This window comes from Alnus glutinosa, chromosome 9 (assembly GCF_958979055.1).
Source record: "Alnus glutinosa chromosome 9, dhAlnGlut1.1, whole genome shotgun sequence".
NCBI lineage: Eukaryota > Viridiplantae > Streptophyta > Magnoliopsida > Fagales > Betulaceae > Alnus > Alnus glutinosa.
The window spans coordinates 5,280,651-5,303,949 of record NC_084894.1 but is presented as its reverse complement, the minus strand read 5'-3'; the positions used below and the strand labels follow the sequence as shown (position 1 = coordinate 5,303,949).

Genomic DNA, 23,299 nt, shown 5'->3' with positions numbered 1-23,299 from the left:
TTCACCAAACACAACCAAATCTACCTCACTGGCTAAAAATAAGATTTGATTACAGATAACCCAAGACACTCAAAACAACTTAATGGACATAAAATTCCAAATAATGAAGAAGAAGAAAAATGCTGCTTATACATGACACGTTGAAAATCGACGTGAAAGAGCCCTTAAGCCTATATGACAACATTTAACCTCAAGCTCTACATGTCCTCCCCCTCTCCATTAACCCCAGCCCCATGCAACAAACTAAATAACTCGGTTCACCGACAATGCCCAGTTCCCATTTTTTTAAAGCCCTTGCAGAACTTGGATCCACTGATCACAAAATCACTCAAATTAGACTCCAATAATGACTCCTTATCCTCAGTGAAAAGCAAGGATATGACAGCTAAAAGATCATTATCTCAACCACAAATACCTAATAAAGGATCCCTCTTTGAAAGTTTATGATACTTCGCAAACAACAAAGAATGTTAGTATTGCACTCACCATCTTCAATAGCCTCACTTTAACAATAACACCCCTAGCTGAACGATATAGCTCGTCCTTGTTCTTACGCGTACATTGTCATGGTTTATAATATGGGGTAAAACAAAATAATTTCTTTGAGCTTTTGCTTCACCTATGGATATAAATCAAACAAACCAGGTTACGAATGATAATAAAGGCATTCTAGCATGTGTGATATCATATTTGTTTTGTCATATTTTATCCTTCTACAGATAAAATCAAACCAAGGCGCAAAACTTTAAGGGCCAAGCATAAGCAATCAGATCCTTTTAATCATATTCCATCCTTCAGATACCTGTGCTTCACTTTGGTTTCGTCCCAGGTGCTTCAACATTCAAAGGATTAACTTTAGTCCCAAAACATTTTTTCCTTATGAAATTTTTTTTTAAAAAAAAAAATGGTATTCAGACATGTTCGTAAAATTATCAAAATGAAAAAAAATAACATTAACTAATCCCACAACATTTCACATATAATCAGTTCTGTTTCCACACAATTCAAACATAAACCATAATAAAATTCTTGACTTTATCAAATTCCCAATGAAATTCAAAAAAGAACAAATGGGTTGTATAAACTAACTGAAACAAATATAAATCCAAAAGCTTATGTCTTCGAAAACATTAGAGGTACCTAAGGTGATACCAAAACTACTTGAAGAAGCTTCCTTCTCGAGATCTCCTTGCTCACCGCCTCACCAGCACCACGAGGCAAAGAAATTTAGTGGCACCACATTTCTCTTGCATGCTTATCAATAATCCTGATTATGCTGAGGAATTTATAACTCTTGAAAAGCTTCAAGAGCTTAATCCTATGAGAAAAGTTTCACCAACATAAAGGTTTGAAACCCTATTCTTTTGCACAAAGCATGGCAAGGCGACTTTATATATATATAAGTAATTGAAATATCATTAAAAATGTAAGGCATCCAAAGATATGCAAGAAGTATACAAGAAAAGCCACCTAGCCAGTAGGGGCAAAAAGAACAAGAAAATCATCATAACGAATCACCAAATGAGAAACAAAAGCAGCTGTCCAAAGATACAATGTATCGAAAAATAAAGACTTAATCTCTTCCAAAGTCCTCTCACGGTCCTCAAAACTTAAATCGTTCATTTCCTTCCATAGACACCACAAAAGGCACGAAGGCATCATCTTTCACATAGCAGCACTCCGAGCGTTGCCAGTAGTCCACCAACAAGCATAGAAATCAACTACCCGTCTAAGCATGACCCAACACAACCCAAATTGATTTAAGAAAACATTTTAAATGGCATAAGCAACACTATCACAATAAAGCAAACGATGGCTACAGACTCTCCATTCCTTTTACATAAACAATACTAATCAACCACAATGACATGCCGCTTTCGGAGATCATCCATAGTAAGAATCTTTCCTAGGGCCACCGACCAACCAAAAATAGCCACTATCAACAAAACTTTAGTATCCCAAACACTTTTCCAATTTCCACTTATTTTTACTTTGTATCCGATTTCCCAATAATTTATATTTACAAGTCATGAAATTTATAAATAATAATCTGAAGATTTTGAATTTCTAGAGGAGTTCATAACCATAAGAAATTAGAAATCATATTTATGAAATAAAGAACAACAACAATGCATTAAAAAAAAAAAAGTCATCAATTGTTCATCAAACGACTAGTCAGCGTGACTAGTCATGACTAGTCATTTGACGATGGCCATGGAATGTGACCTCACAGTTCTATAACAATTCAAAGATGTAGGCTTTGATTCAGGTTCACTCTAAGCACTTAAATGATCATCATCCTATGAGGTTTGATTCAGGACAATGAAAGGGAGACCATGTGACGGAAAGCGACAAATGCAAGCCAACCGTGACTAGCTGCGTGAGGTGGTTGTGAGAATGAAGGCTGACGGTGGGGCTCTTTTGTTGTTTGTTGTAGGGCATGAAGATAGAATAGCAGAAATGTTATTAGCCCCCATTAGTGTTTTTCCTTAATTTTTTTTAACATTGGAGTTTTCATATCGATCAGTGATGTGACCAAACCTTGGTCTTCCCAAACAAACAGTCAGGATTCAAAGAATTGCATGGATAGAATATCCTAACAATTGCAGAGGATCCTAATCCACTGTGCACACACTTGGTGATCTTTCCAGCATATCCAAGTTACAGAAATTCATATTAAGTCTCCTACAACTTCCAACAAAAAAAAATTATTCTTTATAGACACACAATTTTAAGTTGTTTGTTGAGACCAGCTTTGAGAACCAAATAAGTAACCTCAAACAATTTAATGTCAAATTGAATTTAGCATATAGCAATCAGGCATCCTATTTTCCATGAGATGGGTCAGGTCAAATTAAATCCTCCCAGTTTTGCTAGCATGGTAGACCAAAAATACAAGGGAACAACTACTCCTAAAGCAAAGTCCATGCATCATTAGAAAAATTGTGTGTATATATATATATATATAACTTCATGCAGGACTCCATAAAATCATTCTAGGAAACAAGTATATATCACGAAATGGGTTGCATCTGATGAAAACAGAAAAAGAATAAGTCAAACTCACACTGAAACTTGATTTCAATCATTGAGTCAGAACTTTTTTCCCATAATTAATAGTGCCCTGTAGATATCTCTTAATAGCTAATGACAAAAGAGAGTTTAAACTTATTTTCATAATCAATGATGAGATGTATTGCCTTACAGTTTTTATATGAGCTAATGATACAACAAAATCAACATCCTCTACACTTTACGAGCCAAGGTCCTCTGCTTTGTTGCATGCTGGACTACTTTTTCCTCCACAGGAAGGCCTTTCCGTCGTCTTACAGCATCAATGAGCTTCCTGGCTATATTTGGAGGCACACTAGACCCATCTCCGAACTCTTCAATTTCCTCCTCTGTTTTGGGTACAAAGAAAGGATCCTCAGGAAGAGCTTCCCAATGGCTAAGCACAAGAAGAGCACTAGCAGCTCCAGAAGTCCATCTTCTAAGTTCATCGGCGAAACCAAAGCTTTCAGAAATTGGCACATAAGCATGCACAGTGAACAACGGGGAACCTTCCTGCATTACTTCCTTGCTCACTCGGGCCCGCCTTCGACCAAGCACTGCATACATGGGACCCAAATATTCAGGAGCGGTGTTCAACTCACAGAAGTACATGGCTTCCACAAGTCTCGGCTTCTTCTGAAGCACAGCCACCCTACAAGCATCTTTGACAGCTGTAATAACCTGTCCTGTGAAGATGCCATACTGCTCCGGTTGTTGGTGAGATTCCGACTCATCAGCCTGCCCCATAAATGGAGAAATGTAAGCCTCAACAACGAATGCCAAACCCCACATAGATTCATCACATAACGGTCCAGATGCTGTAGCAAGTTGAAACCCTGATACAACACTACTCTCAAGTCGCTCTGCTTCCATGGATAACGCTTGAGTTACTTCTGAAGATGTCTCAGCAGCTGTGTCACCATCAATAGACTCGTCCACAATGCCCAATCTCTCAGATACAAAAGGAGAACCACGTATAAGAATAGAGGAGTCGGCACCCCTTCTTTTGAAATCCGGGATAAAGAGGATATTAGGACCAATATGCCTAGGCCCGAGTGCCCAAATCCTCTTAAGAAGCTTTTGCCACTTTACTCTACATTTGTCAGCCCGTTCATTGTCAATCTCAGTCATTGACAAAATATCTTTCTCCACAGCATCCATTATGCGTTTCTTAAATACTTCAATTGGATTCTCATCTTCCACAATGTTTGATCTCCGGGTTTCAAAACTTTTATTGGTTTGCCCAGACTTAGCTCCAATAATATCTCCAAGTAAATCAGAATTTTCATCAAGCACCTTTGTTAGAGTAGGAGGAAGCTTCATGACTTGCACCCGGACTACGCATCTTCCATTTGGTGTTGTCTTCTCAACATAATCTGAACCTGCATTAATTGATTTTAAATTCTCCAGCATATGGGAAACCTCTCCCTCAATGGTCTCTTTATAGGACACAAGAGGGGAAGAGACTTCCAACCTTACTTTCGCAAACCGGTCCTTCAAATCCTTTATGCATCTTTCTAGATGAACTTCTCCTGCAGCAGCCAGGACATGTTCACCCCTTGCAGAAACAGTGACCTCCACAAATGGGTCTGCCCGATTCAGAAGCTTTAAACCTCTCAAAAGTGCACCCATGTCCGCTGGATCAGATGGCTCAATAGCAACTCTAAGAGTTGGGGAAACCTGGAATATCATACTTGAGAAAGGCCAGCAGTTCCTTGTTGATGACAGAGTTGCACTTTTCAGTATGTGGTGACCAAGGCCTCCAATTGCCACAACATTCCCTGCCTTTGCAGAAGCCACTGGTTTTAAGCCTTGGCCCATCATTAAATACATGGATTGCAACTCAGCCTCCTGCACATGCTTCTGCATTGAGTCCCCTTTTAGTGGATCATATAAAGCTGAGAGCACAAAAACCCTCTGCCTTGAATAAAGAACCCCGCTAAAGATCCTAGCAAATGCAAGGAAACACTCATCCGACTCACCCTCTCCACTTTCTTCAGTTGGACTGTTTATAACCTCTCCATGTAAACCCCTTTGTGGAAGCATTTTTACCGGCACAGCAAACATCTTGGAAACAAAAGCAACACAAGGAGCTTCAATCCTCGAATCACAAGCCTCGACAGATTTTCTAACCAGTTCTGCCTCTGCAAGCACATTAGAATCAACCATATTATCCAGGACCTCTCTCTTCGGCAGCAAACGTGATACACGAAATGATTGTGCTGCAATAGGGTCCGGCATACACTTAACCACCATTGATAATATAGCATCCGACAGAGGAAGCCAACGGCTCATAACAGCTTGAAGCACAACTTTCTGGTCCTTGTTCTGAAGCTCACGAACTGGAACAGACAAATTAAATGACTTAATCACTTTCTCAATCATCCCTTTATTCCCGTCGGCATCCAAAGCCGCTTGGTAAACCTGCCAAAGCGGCTCAAGCACAAACTGAACAAACATGGGCCGAGCCTTATTGCCTCCACCAATTCCCTTCTTCCCCACAATCATCTTCGTCTTTGGATTGAAATACCGGGGACCCCACAAAGCCTTCTGCAATGCAGCAGCACTCGCCCCAAGCTTCGAAGCATAGAACTCAGCAAATTCATGAATTCCAAAACCCCACCCATCTAATGCACACACAAAAGCTACATTCCCCTTTTGGGGTTGAAATGTATCCTCCTCATCATCCTCCACAAACTCAAAACTCTCATCATCACCCATCTCCCCCACCGGCCCCGCAAGCACTGAATCAACATCGGACAAATACTTCTCCGACTTATACCCGCTGACAATCCCATTAACCTCATGAACAATCCTCAACAACCGGGTATACGCCTCCATTGGACTCAACTTCAACTCATAAATCAACCTATCAATCTTATTGAGCACCAAACACGGTGACAGCTTCTCTATCCAGCATTGCCTCAAAACGGCATGAGTCTGGATATGGACGCCCTCCACGGCATCAACCAATATCAACGCACCATCGCTTAGCCTAGCGGCGGTGGAGACTTCACTACAGAAGTCCATGTGGCCAGGGGAGTCTATGAGGTTAACGGAGTGACCCTTGTAGTGAAGAGCAATGGAGGAGCTCTTCATCGTGATGGCACGCCTTTGTTCCTCGTCCAAATAGTCCATGAAACGAAGGCGCCCCGCCAGCTTCGGGTGGAGCACGCCCCCACCCGAGGCAGCGATCAAGTGGTCGGCAAGCGTGGTCTTGCCGTGATCAACGTGTGCTAGTATGCATATGTTTCGGATTTTCCGGGTCTCAGAATCGGAATCAGAATCAGAATCAGAACCAACCATAACTTCGTATATATAAACAAAGAAATAAATTCAGAGAGAGAGAGAGATGAATTTCCAAGGGAATGGGAAATCAAATCAAGTAAACCTTGAATTTCCCACGCTCTTGCACATGGGTCAGTGCAAAATCGTCAGAGAAGGCCACGAGGATTCTTACGCTATTGTTTGGAAGGCTAACAATCGTCACAGGACTTCTCCGATTAAGCGAATTCGCCTACGCTACTCTGAAGATGAGCGCGCTTCCAAGTTGGGATCCGCAGAAACCTTGCGCGTCTTAAAGCCCTGTTGGCGGCGAGTCGGCGGCACGGTGGAAGTCCGAAACATAAACCTTGTGGGTTTATGTTTATGTTTATGTTCTGGAGGTTTCAAAAAAAAAAATGTTTATGTTCAGGAAATCCAAACTTTTCCTGTTTTTGTTTGACATTTTTTTTTTTTGAATAAATTTGTTTGATTTATTTGGTAGATGGGCGCACTCAACCTAATATGTTCAGAAATACTATTTAATAATATCCCAGCATTAATAAAATACTGAGATAATTAACTTTTAAAAAAAAAAATCAGAGATAATTTATTCTTTTTATTCAAAAATATCAAAATATAATTAAACAATTTAATCTGGACGATGAAATAGTTAGTTTCTATTTCAACTGAAATTGAGAGGATCCTATTAGGTTAAGGTAGACCTCGTTAAATCCCTCTTTTGTCTCTCTTTTCCAAATCTTTTTTTGCATTCTATTTAATTTTTATTTATTTTATTTTATATTTTAACATCAATTATCTCGAACTAAAACAAAGTTTTTCTCTAAATTGGGTTAAAAGAATTTTTTTCAAATTTGTCTATAAAATTGTCATGTATTCCTTGAGCATGTGAAAAGCACATACATTTTTAATGATATTAAAAGAGTTGGAGAAATTTGTATTAAAAAATCTGATATTCCTCATGAGTAATGCTAGAGGCCATCATTTTATCCTCCCAAAATTGATGTGGCTTTTAAAATCATTATTAAATTTTGATCCAATGGTAATTTTAAAAGACACATCAACATTAAGAGAATAAAAAAAATGGTCCCTAACTTTACTCACTCCTCACATGAAACCAGACACATAATAATTTTATAAATTGGGTTGAAATAAATTCCTTCCGCCCAATTTAGAGAGAAACTTTATCCAATACAACTTTAAGAGGAATTATAAATGTCAAGTTTCCTTGGAAGAGCATTTGGTGTGCAGAGATGCCATGAGAAATCGCATTTTTCAAGTGGACAATGGCATTGAGTATAATTTTGACAAGCGACATTTGCTATAATATGGGCGTGCTATGGATAAGTACGGCAGGAGTCGTGTAGCAAAATATGTAAGAACAAGACTCCTACCCTTGCCGAAATCGAGTTACTAGATCCACCTCTTGTCAAAGATCGAGTTACCAGATCCGCTACACGTTCACGTAACAACAGTCTTATAAAGAGGAAGAGCAAATTTATTGAAGATATTTTTGTGCATTGCGTACGAAATAAATGACTACCCGAATCGGGGTTTTGCCATAATTGTGGTTATTAATGTTCTCATTCTTTTCTGATTTTCTTTCCCTTTTGAATTTTTGATTCTACCTTAACATTGGTAAAAACATAGGTCTCAACCACGCAGGTGGTTCATGTACAATCAAATTTATAAGATAACATAGTTGATGTGCCTATCAAAATGAGCATAGATTTGAGGTGTTCGAATGAAGTAATAATATAAATAGATTGTGATGTTAATGAAATTGTTCCTTAAATCTTCATAGAGTAATGTAGCACATTGAACTCCAATGGCAATCATCAACCATTCACCAGTCATCAAATATACCAATCAATCAAAACCTCCAGTAATGTATTACAGATTTACAATGAGCTGCAATAATTCCATCAAATGCAAGTGGGAAACTTTTTTAACACTCGGACAAAAAGGCAAATAAAAAAAAAATGCCTTGGTGTTGGGGAAGAAAAACTCAAAAAATCAAAAAAAATAAAAATAAAAAATTGTGGAAGCCCCAGATCAATTATACAATACCATCTCTACTATTACAAACTTATAATACATGATAAGTGGGAGAACTCAAATAATTACATTTAGAGAAAATAGGATCCATGGAAGTCCTTTAGGTTCCCAAAGGAGCTCTGTCATCTGGCCCAGCTAGCATGATCTGGGATTTTAAGCGTTTGCAAATCAGTAAAATAAAGCAATGGGGAAAAAAGACGATAGATTTAAGTGACGGCAAAGTTTTCTTCCAAACTGCTCCAACCCAGTTTGTTAAACAAACATCTGTTTATCACGTGCATGTTTAATTCTCACATGTATCTTTAATATAGCATGTGATTTTTACATGCATTTTGGGCAGATATCAGTTTAAAAAACTGAATTTGAAAAATTTCTTTCAATTTAATTTAGAGGAAAACTTTGTCCGGAAGTGATAACTAGAAACTTTAATATAAGCCATAGCTTGAAAGAACTTTAAGAAATACATACATTACAATCGAAAGCAAACCTCCTGGCCAGCATAATAGCTGCATTCCTCTCTCTCTCCGATTCAAAGGCTATTACAAAGGAAAGTCCTTTCTTTGCCTGCCAAAACAATGCCTGAGCTGCAGCATTCCCACCTCCTCTAACTCCGCATAGCTAAGGCATATGATAAAACAGAGTCAGAAATAACTGATATGAGATGTGACTTATTGAGACCAAAAGAAAAATACTTTGGTAAGGTTTTAAATAAGAAGGTTGGGCGGAGCTTGAAGAAACGAGCCCCTATCAGAGAAACCATTGTGTGCTAGCCTAGCTAGCTAGCGTTTTTCAGCTGGCTGTTATGTTAGTTGTAGCACACCTTCCCTCCATGGTCACATTGAACCCTCATATATGTTCAAAGATCTCGTTGATTTGGGGTTGTGTTCAATAACTGCCGTCCCACCCCTCATTACTGATGCGTATTTTGCGCCCGTCTTTTGTTCTATTCATATATTTTTTCTTGTTTAAAGGCTAGAATAAATCATGGTCGACCAAAACCACATCACAAACACCGAAAAATTTCAGTAAATTGTGTAGCAAATGAAAGCAAAGAGCTTAAGATAATGAAATGAAATTATAATTTTTTTTTTAAAAAAAAAAATGCAAGAGAAAATGCCACTTAGGGGTGGGAACCAAAAAATGCAAGTCCGCCACACATACACACACATATATTGTGTTCCACATAACAGTTTTTCTTTTTCTTTTTTCCACAGGCAAATGAAATGTCTACATTGTTCGCTTGAACAAGAGTATGTAAAAAATGAGGGTAGGAGGTAAATGCAAAACCATTCTAGGCCCATTTTTTAAAAGGAAAAATAAAAATAAAAAAATTGTAATTACCTGCATTAAAGTGGAATAGTATTCTTTAGCAAGTGTTGTCTTTCCTTTACAAAGTTTTATCCTCATCTTTCCCACATGAAGCACATGAATGGATTCTGATGCATAATTTACACCATTCATCTGGGTGACAACTACCTGTAAAGTGAAAAAACAAACGTCAAAAAGAGAGCATATCTACAGGTGATAGAAATATACAGCTAATTCCCATAATCCAACTACAATGCCCAAAAAAAAAAAAAATAAATAAAGAAGAAGAAAGAAAGAATGAAAAAGAAAAGAAGAGTGAAGAAGAAGAAGAAGAAGACAAATAATGCATAACTAAGGATTCACATGAAACAGATAAAACCAATCAGATCAACTGAAACCAACCAAATAAGCTAATTTCAAGTTTGTTTCGACATGTCAAGCAGTTCAGTTTGGTGTGGCAATTGTGAAAAACTGAAATTTTAATTTGGCATTCGGTTTATAATGTTGAGAAACCAATATGCACTGAACCTACGAATATCCCTTCTAATAAATTTCAAAATATTTTTACTTCCCCACTACATATACACATGGCATGTTTTCATAGGCTGAAACCTAAATGCATGGTCACGGAACACAAAATCACACCCTCTAAACAGATCTGCGCCCATTTGAAATCCCTTTCCCAATTCTCTTATCTAGTCTCTCTCACCCATTTGAAATCCCTATTTCTGTTTCTTTTTTTCTCAATCAAGCGCATAAAATCACTAAATCTTCAACAAAATCAACAGAAAATCACACCCACAGTGTTGCATGCATCTTTGAATCCGTTTAATTTTCCCCAAATATTTGTATTCTCTTGGGATCCTTCACACCCAAAACCGCACGTCCTCCCTTTCATCCGAAAATGACAACTTCTACTTTACCATGAGTTCTCACTACAACACCAGAAAAGAGGATCACTGGTCAAGGAGATCTCAACGGCATGGTTTCCTATACAAACCCTTCTCCCTTTGCTTCCCTTGTTTCTCTCAATTCCTGCTCCATATTCGATTAGAACGTTTCTAGAGCTACGTTTCAATGATGGCTTTTCACTGTTTTAGTCTATGTTTGGCTTTCGAATTCTGTCTTCCTTCCCTCCTCTTTTTTTTTTCTTTTTTTTTTTTTGGCTTTTGCTTCTCCTTTCTCTTCTTGAAGTTGTGAAGGTACGTTTGGTAGATCTGCTTGTGTCCAATTATGGTCGTTGTTTGATTGCTTGTTTGGATTATATATTAAACGGGTACTAATGTTTGGGAAAGTAAAATTCTCTCAAATTTTCGTTATTCACATACGTTTGGTTCTTGGAAAAATTATGGGGAAAGAATAGAAACTTTTGAGAGGAGAAACTGTAACACGGCAAAATTAAATGAGAAGCCAACCACTCCCTATAGTGCGCTTCCCAGTTCTAATTAGAGGTGGGCAAAATACACAAAAAACCAACCGATCCAACCAGAAAATTACTTAAATCAGTCGGTTTACAGCAATCAGCAAGTCTGTGTCAGGAAATCAAAAAATTGACACCTTCAGGTTGGGTATTGGTGGTACGTGTCAGAAGCCCTGCCTATACCAAAAAAAGTGACAGGTGCCCATATGTCCTTTCTTATTTTAGAGTTTCATTTCAACCTCTCTCTAGCCTCAGCAGACTGCTTATCACTCTATCTACCTCTCTCGCCTCTTGCCTTTCTCATCATCTCTCCTAACCGAAAATCTATCGATGAAAACCCTCTCTTCTCTCCAGCTCTCGTCTCTCGCCTTCAAGGCCCTAACCTCCCGAATCAACACTGCTCCCACCCCTAACCACCAGATCGGCAAAGTAAGGCAAAATATGGCAAAACATGCACCTTTCAAGTAACCTTGGCTCACAAGGCATAAGCACGACAAACCTCAGTGTAACTTAGCCTCAAGATATTTTGTGACTGCTTTGCCCTAATGCAAGTCTCCAACTTGCTTTATGTGACCTTTTCATTTCGCTTAAAAGAAGTATACAATCTCAAGATGCTACATCTATGTGGCCTTGATATAGACCTGAGTTCAAACCAAGCCGGAAATCAACAAGCATGATGTAATCAATGGGTGGTTAGCTTGGTTTAAGATTTACCCATGACTAACCTTACACACTAGAAGTAGAATGATAAAGAAAATCTATACCATCCGAAAAGAAGAAAAAAAAAACTGAGTCTTCATCTTGAGAAAGGGCAGACGCATAGAACCTTTTAACAAAATGGTGCTTTCTATTCCAAACACATATGTCATGGATCCTTAGTTTACCCATGACCAACCTTACACACTAGAAGTAGAATTATGGACAAAGTATCAAGATTATCACAAAAATGATGCATAACCCTAATGTAAGAAAACTCTGAGGGTTATAACAAATACTGATATGTTGTCACGCATTGAATGCTGGCATACATTTAGTCACATACATAAAAGGAGGAATTTGAACAGTAGGAAAACACACCTTGAATTCAAGGTCATGTTTCCGCACAAGTGCTTCCACATAGCTTCCCAAACCAGCAGCTGCTCAAGAAGATAACATCAGCCCTTTTTCAGTTCATTTTAACAGTATAAGCGCACAGATAATTTGCATATACGAGAACCATAAAAACACTTTATTAACTACTTTTGAATAAATTAAGTGAAAAGGAAACCACACAAATTGATATTTCAAACTCAAATAAACAATGCAGGCCTCCCTTCGTAAGAAACAAGGTGGAGAAAGTAGTGGGTTCAAAATCCACCAGGTGCATGTAATTTATCAAGGAAAAAACACTCAAAGGAATAACCATTGAGAGCAAGGATCAAAACCAGACCTGGATCTATGGGACCAGCGGTTGTCAATGTGATTTGCTGTCCTTCTGAAACAATGTCAGCTTGCAAGATTCTCCCAACATCAAAAGGCTCAGGAGCATAAACTGACTTTGTAGCTCCTGAGATATGGAAAGTAGCATCAGAAATAGGGGGAAAGGGGGTCAAAAGAAAACTACCAAATTTTACAGCTCTATCTATCCAGTTTGATACCTTAGAACATAAAGTCAACATGATTTCCACCATTAACAAATTTGAGTTATAATACCAACAACTAATTTGGGTACAAAAAGGCAAAATTATGATGTGAAACCAGAGAGAACCAGCCACAAATACATACAAGTCGATATAAGAATATGACCGGTTGGCCGCAACCAATAACAAATAATTATACAAGTAGATACTTTAAAAATAAATAAATAATAGCACAAATGAACATAATCACATAAAAGAGAAACACATAAATTTGAGGAAGATTCATTTCATTCTTAATATTTCCAAGATCATTGGCTACAATATGTGAGTGAACTCTACCTGCCTATTCTGTATGTGATTAAATTCATTTCTTTACCAACTCCTCTCAACGAAATTTGCATGTAAAGAACTCCTTTTCTTGACTATCCATGGTAACTTTATGATCTCCATCTCCCCAGGATTTGTGCACAACATAACCTACTAAGCAATAGTGAATGTGCAGGTAATCAGCCCAAGGTGAGATGACGCATATATTTTTTACTTTCTTGTTCGTTTCAGTCCTCTTTTTAGGGACTCCTTTGTATACTTCATGTGTACTAGGGTTGCGCCCCTCTGCGCTTTTTAATGAATTCTTACTTATCAAAAAAAAAAAAGAATAGGCAATGACCAAGGGAAGACTGGGTATGATCAAGCAAAAGTGTGAGAGAATTTGCTAAAGAAGTTTGTTTATTCTACAAACTCAAAATTTGCTTTATCAAACTTTGATCTGCCACTTACATTCTGTGATACAAGATTAGCAAATTTGAGAAGATTTGAATTTGCTAAATGAATTATATCATTTCTTATTGCCACATCCACCGCAAAATAAAAATAACAGAAGGAAATTATCTAGGCATTCAGAACACTGTCAATGGATCACCATAGTTGGTAGAATTTGTATGAAAACATTTGTGCTGCATCTCCAGATTAGCAAGTGTGGAACAACATTAAAATGTATAACAAACCCTTAACTAGAGGTCGTTCTACCTGTCATCTCATCCCTCAACTATGCCCATGCTTCCTGTTGTATTAAAGGTCAACACATGAATTGTATTAAAGGTCAACGCGTGAATTTTCACAACCCCACACTATTTGGTCTCTTCCCTCATCTAGCGGAACTGTAAAATATTTAAGTCCTCATCACTGCAATCATTGGTCTACCGGGCACATGAAGAAAACGACAGCAAAGATTCCTTTATTTTGCCCCTACAAGGCAATAGCTACGCTCATGGGAATAGGTCAGTTGGGGAGTGCAGGTTGGCATTTTTAGAATAAATTTTGGTTTCTAATAATAAACTTCATTTAATAAATTTTGGTTTCTCATTTTGGTTAAGGACTGGAATACAGTCATGGAAGGTCTTGGGCTCATACTCCTGTACGATTGTACGAGCCCAAGACCTTCCATGACTGTAACTTGACCACAGATGAGAATGCATAATTTATGAGTATGCCTTACATCCTCGGATTCTTAACTTCCAATCTTACAATCTGAATAACAAGTCAAGGATTAAGCCATGGACTTTTGCTGCAATAAGGAAAAAGACTAAAAGAAAGAAGCATAGATCTCTGCATAAAGTTGGATTGCTTTTACAGAATAGCACAACAGGGCCATCACTATGGTAATTTATTCTCGTAAAGACAGCACAAAAGTCTATAAAATGTAAAGCAGCAAATATAACAGCACATATACCTGATATAAGCTCCTTTTTGCCACCTTCTGACGATACACGATACCACTGAATCAAACATTTAGAAAGTTCTGGAGCATTATCAGAGCAAGGTTGAATCCGCAAGTATGAACCTAAAGCTTCATGCCCATCTAATTCAAATAACTGAGACTTGTTTTCCGCAACCCTCTTGCTCATTGCCAGCTGGAAAAGGTACGCAGGGGAAACTTCAACAAGTTAATGAAAAAAAGATACACACGTATACACGAGAAAGTTATATTTATGTTACAACAGCAGATCCACATACACACAGAGATAAAAGATCAATAACAAAAGAATAGGCCAGGAAACTCCAACAGAGCAATAATGTTTTACCAACTATTGCCATGTGAAACCCAGTGACACATCACACATTTAAATAATTGTCACTTGTGTCACAATTATTGAATCACCAAGTTAGTGCTTTTCCTGGGAAACAATACCTGCGTGCTTGCCCTCATCCAAAAGGCTATAAAAGAAATAGGAAAAGTAGAGAAAGGGAATCATGAAGAAACACAACCACATCAATCATGACGTGACAAAAAAAAATGTAAAACGGATGAAAGAAAATGTTAGGTACAAATGCAATACTACCTGACCAAAAATTTTTGCAATGTTGAAAATGAATAAAGTCAATTAGCTTCTCACATTCCAGGGATAGTTCTTTTGTACGTAATATCAGCAGCTGAAATAATTCAGAAGATAAAAGCAAAAGGAAGTAAAGACAGCTAGAACCATGGGAGGCGATATTTAATACTAGAGATTGGTGTGCCCCGAACGAGTACGTGACTCACCCTAGTCTTAAAAAACAGGACTAAGAGCCTCTAAAATAATATATGATCCAACTTAGATTCTGGTCATACCAGTTTCCAGTTTCTTGTATATAGTTCTCACAGAGAGAGAGAGAGAGAGAGAGAGAGAGAGAACAGGAGAAGAAAAATGGCATGTTGGCTCAGATTGGATAATTAATAGACACCACATATTCACCATTTCCGGTACCCTACACAAGCATCTATGAGGTATACAAAGGATAATCCAACAACATTAGAGCCATGACATTTTGATAAAAGAATACTCAAAAACAGCAACACAACTAGAGCATAGAGAAATAAGGGCATAAGGCAAAACACAAGATGACCATTAATTACTGATAAATGACAGCAAGAGCATTAAAATGATTATCAGAGATTCAGAAGCATGCAAAACAGGAATCATGTCCACAATCTTCCATTAGGATAAATGATTATTCATATTAACAATTATTGCAACTCTTTGCCCAAAATCATATATATGTGGATTGCTTCAAGATTTTAAGGAACCCAAATCATCCAAGGACTGCTATATCGTCAAACTAGAAAATAATTAAACTTGTCAGGGTGCAACCTAGTGCTCAAAGGGCGGGCTTGAGAAGAGCCATAGACTCGAACATCCTTAGTTTGATTCCACAGTAAGAGTTCTCCTAGATTACCTAATACACGGTTCTGTCGGGTGAGGTGGTGTATCCAAAGTTTACCTCCTAAGGGTCGGTTCGAAGGGCCCTGCCTTGATGAGGTTCCACGTCATCAAAAAAAATCATTATGTCCAAAGATGCATGCAATTGGCTCCCTTACAGAACTCAAAAGTCTCTGAAACCACTTCATTCAAAAACGCTTATGGGATACAGGGATAGATATACTAAATAATAGAGCAATCCAAAACAAAAAAGAATATTAAGAGAATACATGTATGACAAGTAACTAACTTAAAACGATAAGAGATTGATGGAGAATAACAGCAAAGGTAAAACCATGTTTGAATACTTCGCATTCAGATAATGCAGGAAAAAAACATGTGCCACCAATAAACTAAGCATATATAAATATACATTGGGCCAAAAATACTTGAGAAGCTGATAAAAGTAATACAAAAACCTGGAAACGTAGTGTAAAATAATAAACAAACCTCTTTCTGAAGCCGAAGAGAATGCTTAGACTTCTCCATAAGTTGTGATCTCAATGCACGAAGCTCAAGTTCCATGTCCATCACCTACAAATTAATGTTTTATTCATTCATTATTAACAAAAGAACATCCAGTAGATATATTTTAAATCAAAAAAGGAGAATGTATATATGAAAATAAATAAATAAAAAATCTAATTCACCATATGGTTAAAGAATGTAACCATCCATTTCAACAGCACGACAAAATTAAACAAACTCAGGAGAGTTTACATTATAATGGATACAAATAATAATTCATAACGGCTTTATGCATAAGAATGACTTTTACAACTTGACAAAAATTTCACTATATTTTTCCAATGAAAGATTGAATTGCTAGATTTGCAGCCTCTATGTTTTTACTTTAAATAGGAAAATAACGAAATTTACTAATAGAAAGGAGGATGAGCCATCCTTTGGGTACAAAATTCTTTGAATATCTTTTTTTGATAAGTAATGTCAAATTTTATAAAAAACGTAAGGCGCTCCTAAGTACACTGAGAGTATACAAAAGTGAACGCTAAAAAAAATTAAAATAAAAAATCTTTGAATATCTGGAAACACTAGAAACAAAAATACAAATACAGAAAAGAAAATCTAGAAGGAAAAACTCTATGTTAGTGACCATCTCAACTAGCAGCCAGCTTTACCATTTCCAAGTGATGCACCCCAAAAATTAGTCCAGCATCTATTAATAGGTCATAGGCTCTCTCATCCAATGCCAACAGACCCAATTTCCTTGATTTCTCTCCTTCTAGTCGGTGATGCAGCCATAGAAGAAAGGTCAAGCTGCTGTCTTTAGAGTAATTTTCAGTTTTGGGAACTTCTTTGATAAGCAAAAGGAAACCAAGAAATCCCCATAGCTAAAATTCAAAATATTAAGCTCACAGCTATTCCCCTTCCCCTTTTCCCTTTGTATATGCTTAGAATAAAAAATAAAATAAAATAAAAAAGCTCAAAGCTATTGTCCTCAGAATTACCATCCACCCTTGAAAGTCATTTCAACCTACAGAAACTTGATCTGTGACAGGAACTGTTCGCAGACCATTAAGTCTATTGCTAAACCGTATATTTACTTATCTATACAGAAGCAGACAACGCGTCAACAGTTAAAACATATTTGGATGAATTGACAGCTACACAAAGCAAAAAACATGTTTAACACTTATAACATACAATGATGAATTACAAGAATAACATGGTAAAGATGGACAGATTTACGGGCAAAAAACTCCTACAAAACCACATAGAACATGAAAATTTCACCAAAAGAAGATACGTTTTATAAATAGATGAGGCCAAATAATGCCATCACATACACAAGCACACATGAGGGAGGGGGGATAATTTTTTTGTTTTTATATATATATATAAGGGAATCTTTTAGTCTATGATTAAATAAGACCATAGATTCGATAGATACCTTGCTAGGCTGATGTAGCATTATAATTCGTCTAGCCTCTTGAACCTCCTTCATCAATTCTTCCAAATCCTAAAAGTCCCAAACAAAAATAATTTGTTTAAAACAACAAATAAGGTATGTTATATCAATGATGCTCTTATTATGTTGACATGTTTCAAACACTAGTCACCACTAAAGAGAACATAAACCAAGATGCAACTATCTTCCCATATCAACTCTCAAATCAATAAAATTACCAATCCAAATCCAAATATAAAGAGGTAAAGAAATAGATTATGCAATAAAGGATAAGCATGCCTACATGCTACATAAGCCTCGATGCATTCAAACATTAACAAGACTCAAATACTACATTAAGGCTGTGAAAGTCAAACGCTCTTGAAACTACATGAAAAAACATACTTGCTTTCCAGAAGACCGAGACATTCGTTCTTGTTCCTGAAGGGCCTCTTCCACTCTTTGAACTGCTGCTCTGGCATTCTCTATTTCAGCACGAGCAAAAGCTCTTTCCTCATCAACAAGTCTTTTAGCATCTTCTGAAGCCTACAATTGCGTCTAAACACTCAAAAGGGGGCAAAAAAGGAAAAATTCTGCATGCACATATGGTAGGAAAGTAAACAAAATTTATGCTTGACTTTTGCCAATGGGAAAATATCTTGGAATGTCTAGAAAAGGAAAGCAGGAGTATTTTAACAGCATGGGAAAAGAAATGAAGAATTAAAAAGTTTAAGAAACGAAATAATCTAGAGGGGTGGGAGGAGAGAGAGTGTGTCACAATAGCAGGTGTTTTAAGGTATAACATGTTAGGAACTATAGTGATCCAGTTCTTTACAATGATATTACACTTCCTATATCAAAGTTATTTAAGAACTAGGTAAGTAAAAACAGCTTTCAGTCTTGTTCCCTTTCTTCAAGCTTTTTTTTTATAGGTAAAAAAATAAATAGCATTAAAAAAGCGAAAATGTGCCCCTAAGCATACAAGGAGGGTACAAGGACACCAAAACAAAAGAAAAAAAGAAAACAAATGAAGAACACCCGAAAAAAATCCAAAAGACAGAAGAAACCCTCAACCCAACCACAAAAACCCAAAGCCCTCAAAGAACATGGGCTGCTTTAAACCCCCAACCTCTTGCCTCTAACCCGGCTAGAACCAACACCACTAGCATCGAAATTAATTGAGCATTCTAGATTCTTGACCTCTCTTTTCCCTTTTTGCTTAGGAGCAAAAACAGGGCGCTGCCCCTTATCAACTAAAGTCAAGAAATCCAGAAAACCCTTCTTAGTGCCCTTGAAAGAAACCTCCATCGTGCGAAAACACAACATGGCATCTTGCACTACCCTGGGGTATACAACAACCCCTCCCTCAAGATCACCCACCTCAAAGACCCAAGAAGACTGATGGTCCCTCCAAGACATACCATGTAAAACTGAGAAGAACACCCTACACTAAGAACGACCTCGGTGGAAACAAAACCCACTGAAAAGAGGGAGGGAACCCCCCCCCCCCCCCCTCTCACCCCCACACCAAACGGATATGAAAAAGTAAGCCCAACACCACCAGACGAGGGCTGGGCAACCGAAACCCCTCCTCCACCTAGCTTCAAGCTTAAATATCCAAACCCATGCAATAATTTTCCGCCTTGATATCAGAAACCTTTCTTATTAAGATATTATAATGACCTAGGGAAAAGTACTAACCACATCTACATTATCACTCCAAAATGGTTAGTCAATTTGGGACTTTTTTAGAATCACTTATAAAGCCCAATTTCACTTAGCAAAATAAGTAGCGTGGGGCTTAACACCTATAAGTATCTCTTATAAACTACCCTCTATAGACTACTCATCTTCCCAATATGGGACCGGAGTGTTACAAGCTCTCCCCCTTAAACCTCTAATGTTCTCATCAGAGCTACGTCATGCGGTGTTGACAATACCACATGACATTATTAGGTGGCTCTGATACCAATTGTAATGACCCAAAGAAAAACGTTAGTCACATATGTGATATCACCCAAAAAGAATTAGACAATTTGGAGCTTCTCAAGAATCACTTATAAAGCCCAGTTTCACCTAATAAGAAATGTGGGACTTAACCCCATGAGCATCTCTTATAAACTATCCACTCTCAATGTGGATTATTCATCTTCCCAATATAGGACCAGGGTATTATACATATAATTAAAACCTTCGAACTAGAGACAATTAGCAAGAGAAAGCAAAAAACAAAAAATCAACCACAAAATAGCAGATATCTCCATCTCTATAGACAACCAAAAACCAGTACCATTTAGTTTGATAGCTTCTTGGGTGATTAGACAATATTTTTCTTCATCTGCTATGTGCTTCGTAATTTTTTTCAGGAGAGAATTGGGTGGAGCGATTTTGGAGAGATCTAGTGAAAAGAAATAGAAACCATATTTCTATGACATTTAAAGGAATTGTTGAACCCAGAAATTTGATCCCAAGAGGATGATAAATGGAGGCTTCGGTATCAAAGTGATAGATTCCCTCCATTTCTTTCATTCATATCATTTTGCCAGCATTCAGCACCCTTTGTTGTCCATCAGATCAAACCCACTATTCCCCTTTTTTATTATTCTACTTGTTGCTCAATTCCTCATAAAATCCAACTTCTACTGAAAAAGTTCACGTCACCTGCTTAAGAAAATTTGCTAGCTTCTTCACTTCCGCCTTTTCTTGTATTAACTCCCCTTCCCTTTGAGTCAGCTGAACTGCTAAAGCTGCCACCTGCAGGAAGTGACAATAATTTAGCAGCAATTATTTGCTTCACTTGGAAAAGAGAATAGGCTATAGCATTTACACCAACAACAACAAAAAAAAAAAAAAAAAAAAAAAAAAAAAAAAAAAAAACTAAACAACCAGAACCAGAAGAATCATTATAGGGGTGAAATGCAATCAGAAATGGAAAATGAACAATCTTTAGCATTAAAACGTTGGATAATTCCGATTCAATAGTTATACAGGCTAACCAAAACGTAAATTATAACCATAGCAATCTACCATATTAATTCAATTGAATTTTTACATTACGCATGCACAACACATACCAAATTACGCTTACTCTTTCTTTATTTTTTTTTCTTTTTTTAAGCTTTATAAGTTTGTCAGTCCATGTAAGCATGGGTAACCATCTTGGACCTTTTTCTGTTGTGGGTAATTTGTTCCCCAGCCCATGGGTTTCCTTGTCAAGTAACCAAGAAAAATGTTTGATATATGGCATAAGAATGCTCAAAGGAACAAATCCAATAAAAATAGCATAATATAGAAAACTAACCATAGAAATAGCATCCTCTACGTCATCCTTGTTTCTACCCGCCACACGCCCTTTTAAGGACTCCAGCGCATCCCTAAGCTTCTTCAAAAGAACGTGTTTTTCCAATGAAGCTGCCTCCCTGAGCCGAGCCTGAAGTCCACAAATGACTAGCTTATAAAATAGATACCAGTATCATCCACTCTTCTTGCAACTCATTACTTCTTATTCTTCCAAGTTGGACACAAAAACAACAGAAGAAAGAAGCATTCTTACGTATAACAGACCATATAACAGACCAACAGTGTTCCAAATTATTTACACCCTCCACAATTTATGAAACACAAATAATTTAATCTATTTTATCTTATATTCTTCAATAATTTAATTATTTAAAATACTCTTCTTTTAACTCGCCTTAGTACCACTAATTAGCATATCTAAACTGAGTTGATTACTTTTCCAAACCTTAATAACAGATACCAAGTATTCAAACTACCATTTTCCCGACGCTTCCCTTTGTTCTCAGTGACCAAAAGCTCAGAAAAAAAAAAATAAAAAATTGATACATAATTAGAATTTTTTTTTTATAAGTAATAAATACATAATTAGAATTAAATAAATGAAACAAAATTCTACAAAAATTTAATAAGTACCGAAAAATCACGATCCAAACTTAATTTACTAACATAGAAAGCTTATAAATAAAACTTAACCTCTTCAGACAACTTAGCAGCGGCAGCCAAACCCCTCTCAAATTTACTAGCAAGGTCACGAACTGAGAGGCGTTTCTGCTGTTCCAACAGTTGTGCAGTCTCACGGGCAACAACTTCCTTCATGGATAGTACTTTTGCGTCATGCTTCACCTCCACAATCTGATTGTTAGCTCCAATTTTGTAATTTGGAAAACGACTAGAATTAAATATCACATCAGCAGATACTGCTGGGACAGCCTCCTTTTGCATGGTGTCACCAAAATCGCGGCTCACCCTAGTCATTATCCCAGACCAACAACTCTGTCAATCAACAAAAAGCAAAGTTCAGGACGAAAGAATTAACCACAAACAGATCCGCAAAAAGACTTGCAAATGAGCTCTACCTCAAACAGTTCCCCAAAAAGAAGAAGAAGAAGAAAGAAAAACCCTCAACCTCATTACAATTGCAGGTCAGAGCCTGCCAACCCACATAACATCAATTACGTAATTAATTTCCAAAATTTGTCTGATTGGTCAGTCCAAAAATCCAGGGAAATGAAAGTAATCAATTGCTTTTACTCTAAACAATTTCACAATTTATGAGCTTCCAAGAGGGAAAACCTTCACATACACAGCTTAGTTGAAAAGTTCAACCATTTCTCCAAACTTTAATCAGCAAGAGAGTCAGGTCCAAAATTTTACATCTTTTTTTTTTCCTTTGTTTTCTCCGCAACCAGACAGCGACTTGCAGCAAACAACAAGACGCAGACAAACAAACAAACAGAACCCAGAAAACCCAAATTCAATTTATTTTCCTAACTTCACCCCTGAATTCAAAACAAAGCATTGTTTTTCTTTCAAAATACAACAAACCAAATCACTCACACTGATCATTGCTAACCCAAACACTCATATAAGAGACACCCAATATGCACAGCCAGAAGAAACTAGACTATATACACAGTAAAGCAAAGAATAACAGGATCTTTAATCAAAAAAAAAAAAAAAGAATAATAAGATCAAATGCAACTATCCACAGCAGCTTTGAAGCCGAACCAAGAGCTAAGACAACCAAAACGAAACCCTAATGCTTCGAATCCCTTTTGGGCTTTTCTTATTCCTGGGAAAGAGAGAGACAGAGAGAGAGACAGAGAGATGCAGAAAAAGTTAACAATGGAGACAAAAAGTGCGGCTTGGACTTACAGATCATGAAAAAAAATAGTGTAAATAGTAGCAATTTCAGGCTTGGAGATTCTTGAATCGACTCAAGGCAGCCCCTCCAACCCGATTATCCAATGGACTCGGCGTCAATGGAAGAGAGAGAGAGAGAGTAGAGTCGTTGTGTGAAGAGAATATGCAAAGAAAGCCGGATGATGGCGTTGCTTTTTGAAAAGCCAGGAAAAGAGAGAGAACCGGCTTTTTTATTGTCACGGTTTATTTTATA

General features: G+C 37.2%; 2 protein-coding genes across 3 annotated transcripts; both read right to left on the bottom strand.

Annotated features, from left to right (window-relative positions):
• Positions 1 to 3,137: 3,137 nt before the first annotated feature.
• LOC133877792 (uncharacterized) lies at positions 3,138 to 6,727 on the bottom strand. Its single transcript, XM_062316205.1, has one exon. The coding sequence runs from the start codon at positions 6,355 to 6,357 to the stop codon at positions 3,247 to 3,249; it is 3,111 nt and encodes a 1,036-aa protein (XP_062172189.1). The 5' UTR covers positions 6,358 to 6,727; the 3' UTR covers positions 3,138 to 3,246.
• Positions 6,728 to 8,166: 1,439 nt separating this feature from the next.
• Positions 8,167 to 23,293, bottom strand: LOC133877576 (stomatal closure-related actin-binding protein 1). Of its 2 annotated transcripts, XM_062315937.1 has the most exons (14): positions 23,059 to 23,293; positions 22,260 to 22,333; positions 21,877 to 22,176; positions 21,185 to 21,313; positions 20,545 to 20,637; positions 18,289 to 18,429; positions 17,887 to 17,955; positions 16,425 to 16,508; positions 14,468 to 14,648; positions 12,549 to 12,665; positions 12,197 to 12,255; positions 9,733 to 9,867; positions 8,860 to 9,009; positions 8,167 to 8,536 (listed from the first exon to the last, which is right to left on the bottom strand). In XM_062315937.1, the coding sequence occupies exons 3-14, from the start codon at positions 22,156 to 22,158 to the stop codon at positions 8,492 to 8,494; spliced, it is 1,485 nt and encodes a 494-aa protein (XP_062171921.1). In that variant the 5' UTR covers positions 22,159 to 22,176; positions 22,260 to 22,333; positions 23,059 to 23,293; the 3' UTR covers positions 8,167 to 8,491. The 2 variants fall into 2 exon arrangements, with proteins under 2 accessions (XP_062171921.1, XP_062171920.1); XM_062315936.1 differs by lacking the exon at positions 22,260 to 22,333 and having other exon boundaries at positions 23,059 to 23,292.
• Positions 23,294 to 23,299: the final 6 nt, after the last annotated feature.

Coding starts and splice junctions, on each gene's coding strand:
- LOC133877792 (XM_062316205.1), bottom strand. CDS start 6,357: ATGGTTGGTTCTGATTCTGATTCTGATTCCGATTCTGAGACCCGGAAA.
- LOC133877576 (XM_062315937.1), bottom strand. CDS start 22,158: ATGACTAGGGTGAGCCGCGATTTTGGTGACACCATGCAAAAGGAGGCT. Junction 21,314..21,876: donor CTGCTAAGTTGTCTGAAGAG/GTTAAGTTTTAT, acceptor TGTGGACTTCAG/GCTCGGCTCAGGGAGGCAGC. Junction 20,638..21,184: donor TAGAGGATGCTATTTCTATG/GTTAGTTTTCTA, acceptor CACTTCCTGCAG/GTGGCAGCTTTAGCAGTTCA.